Source organism: Microtus pennsylvanicus, chromosome 2, assembly GCF_037038515.1.
Source record: "Microtus pennsylvanicus isolate mMicPen1 chromosome 2, mMicPen1.hap1, whole genome shotgun sequence".
NCBI classification, from domain to species: Eukaryota; Metazoa; Chordata; class Mammalia; order Rodentia; family Cricetidae; genus Microtus; species Microtus pennsylvanicus.
In genome coordinates, this window is record NC_134580.1 from 46,100,741 (window position 1) to 46,113,613 (window position 12,873).

At 41.5% G+C, this 12,873-nt stretch overlaps 1 protein-coding gene across 8 annotated transcripts in view; it reads right to left on the reverse strand.

Annotated features, from left to right (window-relative positions):
* Nsmce2 (NSE2 SUMO ligase component of SMC5/6 complex) overlaps positions 1–12,873 on the reverse strand; it is a 206,020-nt gene that overhangs the window by 86,177 nt on the left and 106,970 nt on the right. Inside the window, exon 5 of one of the 8 annotated variants that reach the window (XM_075960967.1) lies at positions 10,463–10,643. The exons of the other annotated variants lie outside the window; for them this stretch is intronic. Within the exon in view, the coding sequence (XP_075817082.1) occupies positions 10,615–10,643 (29 nt within the window). The 3' untranslated portion in view covers positions 10,463–10,614. Of the gene's footprint in view, positions 1–10,462; positions 10,644–12,873 lie in introns of those variants that run through there. 8 annotated transcript variants of the gene reach the window in all.

The window sequence follows — 12,873 nt, forward strand, 5'->3', positions numbered from 1 at the left end:
GCTATGCTTTGTTTTGAGAGACACGGTCTTACCATGTAGTCCCTACCTGGCCTGGTACTTGCTATGTATCCCAGATTGGCCCCAGTGCCTGACCTACATTTCTTTTTAGGCAAATCTACCTTACACAAGCGGATACAGTAGAAAAATATGGCAGGAGCTCACTTACGTTTGTGTGGGTTGTGTGTTACCTGATCTTGAAGGATATTAAACTGTTAAATTAGTAGGTAGAAGCACATTCTGAACTTCATACACTCAACCAAAGCTTTTCACACCACACACTAGATCCCTAACAAAGCACAGTTCCATAAAGGACATGGCCTTTCCCCCCTTTTCTGTTATCTTACACACTCTAGGCAACAGCTTACGGCCTATTAATGTAATAAGATGTAATAAGGTAACATCTTATCACAACAGAATAAACAGCTCTATTTAGGTCGCTCTTCCAAATGTATGCTTTAGAGATTCTGTCACACCTATCACTGTGGCTTTTACACCTCATTCCATAGCTTCTTTTCATCATGTTTACCCTTGAGTCATCTCTGTGTAAAGCACCCCTAGACTCATCAATTCCATTGCTCATCTATAATTCCTTTTATAGAAAACCATTCTTCTATTTTCCTGTCCCTTTGTTTCTTTTTTTATCCTCTGCATTGCTTAACTTACTTAAGCTTACTTATCTATCTTAATAAAGAAATGACTTTTCCTTTCATAAAATGGTTTTGGTAAACGCTTCTCCCACTTACACATTTGATAAATCATGTACATTCTTCTGTATTAATTTTAACTATTAATTTTGATGCATCTTCAATAAGTTATAGATCTTATTATTTTATCTTTTTTTTTTTTTAGTTTCAAGTCATTCTAACGTTGGTTGATACTTGGCATAAGAGTGCATTTTCCTAACCATGGTCAGAGAACGTGTTAAGTACAACTTTAGTGTTTTAATGGTCCCTATTGCTTTCTTTGTGATATCATATAACTCTTCTAGTGTGCTGACTTGGTAGATGAGATACTTCTGTAGGATACAAAGCATTCTGTATAGCTAGTTAAACTACACCTGGTGAATGTCCCAACCTCTCCGTTCGTTTTGTTTGTAGATGTCCACTGCTCTGAAAAGCATGAGCTCCAAGTTGCAACACCCGCTGAGGTCTGGCCATTTCTCCTACTTCTGCAACATGCTTTGGTGAAAAGCAAGTTCCAAGATCATCGCTTTGCCAGCATGCATTGCATTTTCAACAACTAACAAAGAACTATACTTACAATACATCCGCTTTAAATTCTCTAACAATAGTATCCCAACTTGCCCCATCTGTTGCTGCCAATGACATATTTCTAGAGCCGCCTGTGATTTTAAAAAAGGACATGAACAACAACAACAACAAACCTTTGGATGATTAGACTCTGGTTGGCTAGAAAGGAGCTTTGAATCCTCATCTTTATCAGAGCAGGGTATCCACTGGGTGGAAATGAGGAAGTTTGGTTTTAATTTTAAACTATATTCTACTCGCCATGCTTGTAAATGGCCTCTCCGCCCCGACCCTTGGTCACAGTAATTAGGAAACTTTCCTCCATCCTCCATATTCAAACATCCTTTCTCCTCTCTTTATGCGAAAGGCAAGTCTCTCCTCTACCTGCACTGCTAGAGGTAACAACATCACATCTTCCTACCCTGTCTCTGTTTCCTGCCAGCATTACAACCGCAGTTAGGAGTCCCCTGTAGTCTTCTGTCTATCCGGTTGGCCAAGTGGACGGCAATACTGGAATTCGTTCTATTGCCCTTGAGATAGTCTGCCATGAGATCACTGCTCATGGCTATGTTAACTGACTCATTCACTGTTAGTCCTCTGACACTTCGAGTCCATTATTCTAATCATTTGGTTGGCTACAGAATGGTTTCACGGTTGGTATTTCCTGACCTAGATACATTATTTTCAGTTCCTGGTCCACTGTGAGATATTGTGTATGGCTCTCAAGGTCACAGACGATCCTCTTGTTGTCCTTTCAAGGAAAGATGTCTCAGCTGGCTGTAAAAAGTGAGCACCAGCCTTCCACCATTCTTTCTCCTTCCAGATACTCACTTCCTCCCTCCCTTTGACCTACTCCACTCTTGCAAATTTATAATTTATCTTTGAAATGGAATGATTGTTAGAATACGTTTATAAGTGCACATTTCATCATTATTCTCTCTTTATTTACTAATAGCTTTATTAAAATAGAATTCATGATATATGTGGGAGGAAGTGGGGCCCATAACCCTTCTGAAGATACATGCTTCCCTTCAGTGAATCTACAGTCTTCATTTTATTATGTTCTTGTTCTTAATCCTCTCACACAATTTGTGAGCCACTTTGCTTACGCTACTTCCACCCTTTCCACCTAAACTAGAAATGCTTACTCACTTAATATCCACCTGCTTACGCTACTTCCACCCTTTCCACCTAAACTAGAAATGCTTACTCACTTAATATCCACGTGTAATCAATGTCAAGAATTCAGAGTGTCCTATTGAAAAATCTGTGGGTTTTTCATCAAATCTTTCAGGGCTAAGGAAAACACAAAAACGGTTGAATGTGGTTTAAAGATCTCTTTGTATATCACTGTGTCCCCAAAACAGCCAGCAGTGACATCCTGAGGCTGGTCTGACCTTGCCCAGAGTCCAACACATCAGTTCTAAGCCACTTCATGGGCATGTGTTGTGTAAAACACACACTGGGAAATCTCTTCTCTAGCACCCATGTGACTCCACATTCCCCCACCCCACCCTGCCTGCATGACTGTAGAGTAATTCACCAGTGCCTTGAGCTTGCGCCCACTGTAAGGTGAGGGAGCGCAGTGTACACAGACTGGAGCGCCTCAGTTTAGCTTGTAAGGCTCTAGACAGAACCAAGTTTTGTAAAGAAGGACAGTTGCGTGGCCTGGACTTTCAAGTTGTAAGCAGCCATGGGGACTTCCACTTAGCAAATTCATCTGGACAGTCTAAAGGAAATGCTGGACCACCCACTGGAGCTGGGTGGTCAAGGCTATATTGAGTATCTGAAGCTCAATATGGAATCCTACTGTGCCCTGGAGTCCACCCACTCCTGACTATCAGAGCCTCACTGCTCTCTCCTGTGCACTATGGGCTCCATCTCAGAAGACAAATCACATTCTTTACACTTTCCGGGTTTCTCCACCGGGTTCCTCTTCTATTTCTGTGAGCTTGCAGACCTGGTTCTCGTGCCCTGTTCTCGTTCTATCACATTTCCTGGGCACTCTCACCCACCTCTTGACAACTGTCACCTCTATCAGTAGGTTGTAAAGTCTTCTCCAGAACAGTGTTTATACAGGAACACACTCTCGTCAGTAACATCGCTCACCTGATATACTACTTCTCAACCACAGGAACACCCTAAAGTCTCAAAGGAACAATTGTAGCTTGTGGAGCTGTTTTCTATGCCCAGGAAACTGTCTGACTCCAGCTCTCTAGTGACTGATACTATTTGACCATTAATACACTGCCTGCGGTCTCAAGGACAGAGATGGCGCCATTTGTTCACCAGCATATGTGATACAGAGTCTACTGTCCCAGCACAGCAAGTATTTCTGGAAATGAGTTCATCTAGTCACTAAATTTTATGGTTTCCAATTCATATCTTTTCACTCATCCACTTTTTAAATGCACATTTCTATGTTGCTAAGGAACCACTGTTTACGTGACTAAGCGGCTCATTCTTCCAGTTAGCAAGCTCACGCCCTCCAGCCCATTTCCCATGCTGCAGTCATAATTTTACTTTCAGGCAGAGATCAGTTCTTATCACACCTCAACTTACTGCCCTCAAAATAAATTTCAAGGCTTAAGAGGTGGTTCAGTGCTCCACAAGTCTGACGGCCCCAGTTCAATCCACAGCAGAAGGGAAGAACAAACTCTCAAAAGCTGTCCTCTGGTTTCTGCACACACCATGCCTGGCCCCTACAATAGCAAGTAAAATACTCTGGTTCTTTTGTACATGGCGTAAAGTCATTTTCTCATGTGTGCATGTATCACATATGTGTGCATTTTAAGACAAGGATGATTTGAAACTCTAAGGCCAAGGATTAACTCATGATCCTCATGTCTTTACTCCCTAAACACTGGAATTACACTCATGCACTGCCATACACAGCTTCTACAAGAACTTTATATCCAGGGCTCCTTTAACCTGGAAGAACAATTCAGATGACACTAAGAATTTCTTTGCGCTTAAATGACACACTGAAAACTTGTACGACATTTTCCTCAAAGTATTCTGTATGCTATACCTCCCCTTTTACTGCATCTATTCTACACAATATCTGCATGCCCACCTGTTTGGTCTGCTACACTGACATTTGTCATGGGTGGGCTAGTGGCTTTTTCCCAGGTTGCATCTCAGTACTGTGCAGAGTTCTTATTACCAATAAATATCTGGTAAATGACTGATTTCAAACATTAGTGACCATGGGAACATAGGCAACTTTGGATTTCCATCATGGCTCAGCAATCTGAATGCAGCTGGGATCCACAAGTGGTATGCAGGGGCGGGCCTACTGTACTCGACATTCGACATACACATTTTTCTTTTTTTAAAAAAAGAATCATTTTCAGATTGTCAAGAATCACTAATCCTAAAAATTTAACATGTTACTGCTGGGAGGTATTTGGTTCAAACAGGAGATTTCAAAGTCTATTACAAACTAACTTAAACTAAAATATATTCAACCAACACACAAAAGCACATAGGGATTTGCTTATGACTTCAAGCCTTTACAGGAAAGTCTACCGAAAAGGGGCTGGAACCAGAGGAGACAGAAAGCTGTAAATGACTGAAGAAAAACAGACGTCAGAAAAAGAATTCCGAAACGCAGTTGAGAGAGAAGACACCCTCTGCCTGCTCTGGCGCTGTGTCGGTCCTGGTGTAGCCAGGCATGCGGGGTTGGATTCAGGGCAGAAGATGCCAGTCTAAAGATAGCAGTATCATTTTGAAATTGTTCTTTGGTTTGCTTTGATGCTGCCCAGCTTCAGAACAGTCCTGTTCCACAGCCGAGCTGTCTTCAGTCTAGTGAATTACTCTTTCCTAGACCCTAACCTTCAAGGAAAGAAACAAGGGAAAAGGCAAACAGCTGCCTGGGCCCATGGGACCACAGTGGCAAACACCTGTGACCTCTCAGCTGACTTTTCTCTGGTCTTCTCTTTTGTGTGGCTTATGTGCTTTCCTACTTGCAGGATCTGGGTCATATACACGCATGATAATAGAAAGAGGGAATATAGGTTATGAAAAACAGGTTCAAGAGTGCTGTGTAAGTGGAAACACTGAGGGTGTTCATCCTCTCATTTACTTAAGGATTATAACTTTCATTTTTAAACAATAGTAACATTTCTCTTATTAGCACATAACATAATTATTGCCTATTTGCTTTTAACAGTGCTAAAGTTTGTATTGTAAAGCAATGCACTAAACACCCCACTGAGCTTGGGGTGTACAGACACTACCTCGCCTGGTATCAGGAACAGTCCAGATGTCTCACTCTGAAGTACCTCTGCCATAAAGGATCCAAACTAGACCCTGCTCCTCATTCTTCATCCAAGGGAATCAGGAAGCCACAGAATGGGGAATTTGGTCAAAGGGCCTAGAGTGGCTAATTATAATCTAAGTAATCACAAATGGCCCATAATTATCTGGTAACAATTTGATCCTATGTTATTCAACATCAGTACCCAAGAACAGTTCTGTAATAACCACGGATGGAGAGAACCTTCACCAGATCCTTTAACAGCCCCTGCAGGATCCATTTTGTTTCAGGGTTTCAACTCTATCAATAACACTGTAACTGTTATAAACAAGTACTTTTTGAAGAACCTATTTTGCAAGAAGTAAAGCCTGGCAAGACTGCATTTACCTGCCCTATCAGAAATGCTGCAAAGTCTCACTCTACTGGCAACACACACACACTCATGCACAGCTGATATATTTGAAATTTGTAAACTGAGCCCTACTCTAGGTGTGCTCCCAATGAATTTATCATGGAATTTAATGACGAGTCATTTCAGTTGGGCATTGTGGGAAGAGGGAAAACAGGGAAGATGGTGACTCTTAACATTTCAGGCAATAATACAGTTACTGAATACAATGACCCATTTCTAAGAGCCAAAGATTTACCTAGAGCTGCAGTAGCTTTTGCCCTTATGTCTACACTGATGACATTTTGGTCTTATAAGAAATAGGTGTTGGGCTGGAGAGATGGCTCAGAGGTTAAGGGAACTGACTGCTGTTCCGGAGGTCCTGAGTTCAATTCCCAGCAACCACATGATGACACACACCCATCTATAATGAGATCAGGTGCCCAGAACACTATATACATAATAAATAAATTTTTAAAAAAAGAAAAAGAAATAGGTGTTAAAGATCTGGCTTAAGTTCCACTGTACTCAAAGAGACCTTGTGTTTTATTTTCTTTTATAAGGATGCATAAGACTTGAATCTCTTTTAAAAGCTGTTGGGGCTGTTCTAAGGAAAGAGAGACAGATGAGAGCAAAAGAAAAAAAAATCTATAGCCTGCTCTACTTGCATCCTTAATCTGGCTGAATTCATTGTGTCTTCCATCTTCTTCGGGTTTCACTACTGTGAGAGAGATGAAGTTAGGAAGTGTCTTGACCATAAGGCCAGGTCAATGTTGACAATGAAATGAGAGCCTGAGAAGTGTTTGTGAAATCAGAACTGGAATAACTTGCTGGAGGTCTTCATGATGTGACACCTACAATAGATGTACCATCCATCCTCATAAGCATGGCATTTGCAAAACCAAACAAATACTCACCCAGAAGAGCAACTATCACCAAGACAATGGCTTAGTGTCATTAATAACTCAAATGTACTCATTATTATTTTGTTGTCATTTTGAAAGAGTCTTGCTAACTTTTCCAAGATGATCACCTTGCAACCACCTCCTAAGTGTTGGGATTACAGTTGGATGCCACCACACCAAATTTTAGAAGTTCTTAACATGTTATGTACGGAAAGAACTACTCTGATGAAGTGTAAAGTGCAGGATAGTCAATGCTCATGACAAGAGGGATGGGCCAACATTGTGGACCACTAGCAAGCAGAATCAAGAGAGTCCTACAAGAAAGTGTTTGCCTCAAGGAGCCTTGCAGACTGTCACCCATATTACTGATTGGGCGTAGAAATCCAGAATTACTCTAACAAAACTCACAAAGACACTGATGCATTAGAAGAATAAAGAAGGTAGCTTTATTAATTTACAGTGAACAACAGGAGAATTGGGCACATCTATATCAGCTGTGGTGAGCTATCTCCTTGGGAAGGCAAACAACCAGACGGTTTGGTATTCAAGGAAGCAGAACAAGTGCAATGAATCGTGCAGAATTACAGTGCATGCATGGCACAAGGCTCTGGGAAATAGGAATCGCCACCAGCCAGGCCAACTTGCTTGCCTCCACCTGGCAGGTGTTGGTCTGACCATGCTGTTAAGAGCTCTACAATGTCCACTGACAGACTTTTTTTGTTCTCTGTTTGGAGACAGAACTCTTCTAATGAACACTATATACATGTGAGTGAGTGAGCATGTATGTGTTTAAGATGTTAGCATCTTATCTTCACTTAGGATATAGCAAATTTTGCAAAGATCACATCCTTGCATGGCTGGTGATATGACTCTCTGGCAAAGTGCTTGTACCAGATATATGAGCATCAACCAAAACCAACCAACCAATCCCAGATCATGTAATCTCTCTTTGAGCTATTAGGCATTCACTTCTCAGTTCAGTCATTTCCAGTGGGTATTTTCATTTCGCTGTCTTCTGGGATTAAGAGGGTTACCACATGGTGAATTCTACATTTGCCTACAGTTCCACAAAGTGCTGGTTAAGTTCAAAACAAACTGTATTTACTGTGCCAATTTTATGACCACTGCCGTGCCAAAGCAATGTAACATCTCCAAGTGTTCTAAGAAAATGCTTTATGTGTTGGGTGTCCACAGCTTTGTTCCTTTTCCGGCACATTCATTCATTCATCACAAGTATTGTCAGTTTTCCTATGTATTAGGATTTATTAGGTACAAGAAATACAAAAATAAATATGCCACTCTCTTGGTCCTTTTAAGAGCCTAGAATTTAGCAAAGAAGAAAGATTAAATTACAATAAATATATAAAGAAAAGAAAAGAAAAAGAAAAAGGAACTATGTCACATGGTACAGCAAAGGAATACCTCCTATCTAGGGGTAGAGACAGAAAGTCTAACTTTAAAAAAACTGGATTCTAAAAAGTAAACATTCAAAGCATAATATAAGAAATAAGTTTCTTTCTTCCTCCTTCCATTTGTTGTTCATTATTTCTAGATGTTATGGTTTTCATCTCTTTAAGAGGCAAGCCATGCCCACTCCCGGCGACCCCTGCCCTCCCCCCCGCCATCTTGGATTCTCTCTGTCCCCTCTTGGCGTGTGCGTGTCTCCCTGCTTCCCCCCATTCTCTGTCTCTTTTTTCTCTTCTCCTTCCTCCACACTCTCTCTTTCCTCTAAGTAATAAATATTCAGTTCTTTAATGTGTCTACCCACGTGTCTCCCACCCATGCGTCCGCCCACAGCTTGCGGCTGGGAACCTGCCCAGCCGCTCGCACATGGCGGGACCAGCCCGCCCCGGGGGCCTTGCAGCATTTTTAAAACTAGATATTTTTCTATTGACTAGTACACACATATTTTATGTAAATATAAACACAAATTAATGTGCTTATATAAATGCATAATATTCACATACTATACACTCTACTTATAGAAATATACGTGCACCATTTATATAAAACACATGCAATAGCTCACATTATATCCATATTTTTGGTAACTTCTTTTATACTGAGTTATTTATTGCGAGTTATATTAATAAATGTATACTGAAAAGCACACAGAAATATTTTAGTTTAGAAGAGAATTATTTTATATAGCTACTATCAGTTCAATAAATAAAAAATTCTAGCACTTGCAGAAATTCCCTGCTTTTAGCACCCTCAATCCCTGACCTAAATTTTATGGTAATCCTTCAGCAGCTTTCTTTGCATTTTCATTATCCCCAGGCACAGGAAGTAACCGGCTGCCTGCAGGTCCTTAGGGTGACAGCAGCTTTAGCTCTTGAGAGCCTCCCTGCTGCTCGCTTTCTTTTATAAAAGCTTCTTGTTTCCAAAATAAGAATGTCAATGAGATTTGATTTTTGAAATTGCAAGCCATCTTTGCACAAGGGTTACTATTCCTAAGCAGGGAGGACTGTGCTGCGGGAACAACACAAGGTGGAGGAGATGAAAGTGCTTAGTTGTTTTGAGGCTAATTCCATAAATACGCATCCAGTACTTTCAAAGCTTTCAGTAAAAGGGTTGCTCAAATGACCTATATGCAGTATCTCAAGGAAAGGAGAACTTCCCTGAACTTCCTTCATTGTGTCAGAATTATAGGATAAACGGAGATTCTTTGTTGTTGCTTTTTGAGACAGGGTATCTCTATATAAACAACTGCCCTGGCTGTCCTGAACTCACTCTGCACACCTTGAGTTTATAGACATCCATCTGTCTCTGCCTCCTGAGTGCTGGAACTAAAGGTGTGTGCCACCACAGCCTAGCTATAAACGCAGATGTGATGTAGGAGGGTCTTCTGTTTTGTGTTGATTTCATTGGTTAAATAAAGAAACTGCCTTGGCCTTTTAATAGGACAGCAGCTTAGATTGGCAGAGTATAACGAACAGAATGCTGGGAGAAAGAAAGCAGAGTCAGGGAGATGCCATGGCCCTCCTCTCCAAGATGGACGCCAATTAGACTCACCCCGGTAAGCCACAGTCAAGAGTCAATACAGATGATTAGAAATGGGTTGAATCAATATGTAAAAGCTAGTCAATAAGAGGTTGGAACTAATGGGCCAGGCAGTGTTTAAAAGAACACAGTTTCTGTGTTATTATTTCTGGGGCTAAGCTAGCCATGTGTGAGCCAGGCAGGATGAAAAGCATGCCTGCTCACCTCATCACTACAGAGATGGGATTATTCATGGGATTGTAATTTCTAAGGAGTTGAGAAGCAAACAGTTTGATTTTCCACAGAGGCATGACTGTTAGAATACACAGCAGTGGCTACTATACTGGTCTGGATTTAGGAAATTCCACTTTCAAATATTCTATATCCTTCTTGAAATGGCTATTGCCAGGTGTAGTAACACATTCCTTTAACCCCAGTACTTGGGAGGCAGAGGCGGGTGGATCTCTGAGTCTGAGGCTAGCTTGGCTTACATCGTGAGTCCCAGAACAGCCTGAGTTACATAGTGAGACTTTGCTTCAAAACACCACTCCCTCAAAGTATACTACTTTTATAGCTAGGAAAAAGCAAAATTAACAACATATCTCAAAGGAAAACTGCAGTGATACTTTATTTGTGTTTTAATAAATGAAGTTTGCCTGAAGATCAGAGTACAGAGCTAAGCTACTAGAGGCCAGGGAATGATGGCACACACCTTTAATCCCAGGACTCAAAGCTACCATGGGCTACAGATTGAATCTGTCTAAAAAGAGAAATAAAACTCACACAAAGGTGCTCCCAGCACTCAGGAGTCACATGCCTCTAATCCCAGCACTAGGGAGATGGAGACAGGAGTGATGTGGCTGAGGAGAGAGACAGAGACAGAGACAGAGAGAGAGAGAGAGAGAGAGAGAGAGAGAGAGAGAGAGAGAGAGAGAGAGAGGAGATAAGAGCTCATTGCAGTCTGAGGATTGGTAGGAAGTGCTGTAGTCTGCAGTCATGCTGAGGAGAGGACTGTCCCTTTGTTTGTCTGCCTCTTGATAGAGGTAAGCACTCTCTAGTGGCTTGGCCAGTTTGCTTTTTTGATCTTCAGCTTGAACCCCAACATCTGTCTCTGGGTTTTTATCAGTTGTGCTACAGAAAACACACACAACAAAAACGAACCAGAAAATAGAAATGATTGGGAAGGTTTTTGAGGAAAGGGAGGACTGTGCGACTGTGTAACTAGCAGAGCTGAAATGAGAAAACAGAGGCAAGGAACGGACATTAGGCAAGAAATGGAAATGGTACTAGAAAAGCTACACAAAGTGGTTGCTTAGCAACCAAAGCATCCTCAGTACCACAAAGAAACCTAGTGGTTCAAGCTAACTCCAATTCACACCAAGAACATGATAAAGCATACTTAACAAGAGTCATAGCATAAAATGTGGATCCTACTAATTGAAGAGTTTTATAACCAGTTAAAAGAAACTAAAGATAATTACAAGGGAGTAACAGTATCTAAAAGGAATGCCAAAGAGTAGTTTGTACAGAATATGAGGAAACCTAACTTGCAGGTTTCATTCAAAGGCTTGCCTGCCTATGCAGATAGTACAGCCTCACAGGGCCATGGTAAGCATTAAATGTCCTTCATATGGTACTGGTTTGCATTAGCTCACATCTCAGCTACTGCTGAGCAGATGTTTTTTTGTGTGCTGTAAGGGTCAGAACTGGTGCCCTGGTCATAGAATAGAAAAGACAAAGCCAAGAGAATTTTCCAAATGCATCATCCAAAGGGATCCAGAAAATGGATGCAGGGAAGGAGGGAGACCAGCAGAAGAGTGACGTCCTTTGCATCACCGACCTGTGAGCACAGCAAAGAGTCAACCTGTTCCCACCATGTGAGTTTCAGCCCTTCAATATCTGATACCTATAATCCCACATGGGAGTAGAACTGCCTTGTCGTAATACAAAGACAGCTTGGAATTTTAAGAGATAAAAGTGTTACTTATTTTAAAAATTTATTTAAAAAATTAAAAATGAATGAGAATCTTCAAAGCACACAGACACTCAAAATAAACTAAATTTAATTACTGCATTGGGTAAAAGTTTACAATAAAACAAACAACAAAAAAAAAAACAATGAAAATGAAGTACTAATGTACTGAGCCTTAATTTTATTGACTGACGGATGATCTCTCCCGCCGAGTTTCTCTTAATTTTCATTTTTACTTTCACCTTTTATGTTGCATAGTGCTGGGGATCAAACCTGGGGCCTTCCCAGGTCAAACAAAAGTTGCTCTGAGTTATGCTGTCCACCCAAACTGCCTTTCCATTTTCTCTTAAGTTATATGCTCCAAGCTCAGGGTATAGTCTTAAAGCAGAAGTCACTATAGTAGTAAAGAATTCCAGAGGTCAAAAGCTTGAGAACTATGACACGGAAGTGACCCACCACACTGCAGGCTCCGTACTTTTCTGTAAGGTCAAATTCTTCTAGGAGGTGACAGGGCTGACAACTGTATCACTCAGACTCCAGATTTAGTTACAACTCTGGAATGTCACCATCCTTTTGCAATGTAGCTGGTCACTATCACATGAGAATCTTGAGAAACAAAATTCCATTTACCTGCTGGTTTCTATAAGAGAATAACTTATTCACAAATAGTCTTTCAGTCTAAACTATCGATGATATTAAAAATTATATTTCACTTATTTGTGGGGCCGAAGCGGGGAGGATGTGTGTGCCATAGTGCATAGGGAGCACAGTGCATGGGAAGAGGTCAGAGGACAACCTGTGGGCACAGGGAGCACAGTGCATGGGAAGAGGTCAGAGGTCAACCTGTGGGCACAGGGAGCACAGCGCATGGGAAGAGGTCAGAGGTCAACCTGCGGGCACAGGGAGCACAGCGCATGGGAAGAGGTCAGAGGACAACCTGTGGGCACAGGGAGCACAGCACATGGGAAGAGGTCAGAGGACAACCTGTGGGCACAGGGAGCAGAGCGCATGGGAAGAGGTCAGAGGTCAACCTGTGGGCACAGGGAACACAGTGCATGGGAAGAGGTCAGAGGTCAACCTGTGGGCACAGGGAGCACAGCGCATGGGAAGAGGTCAGA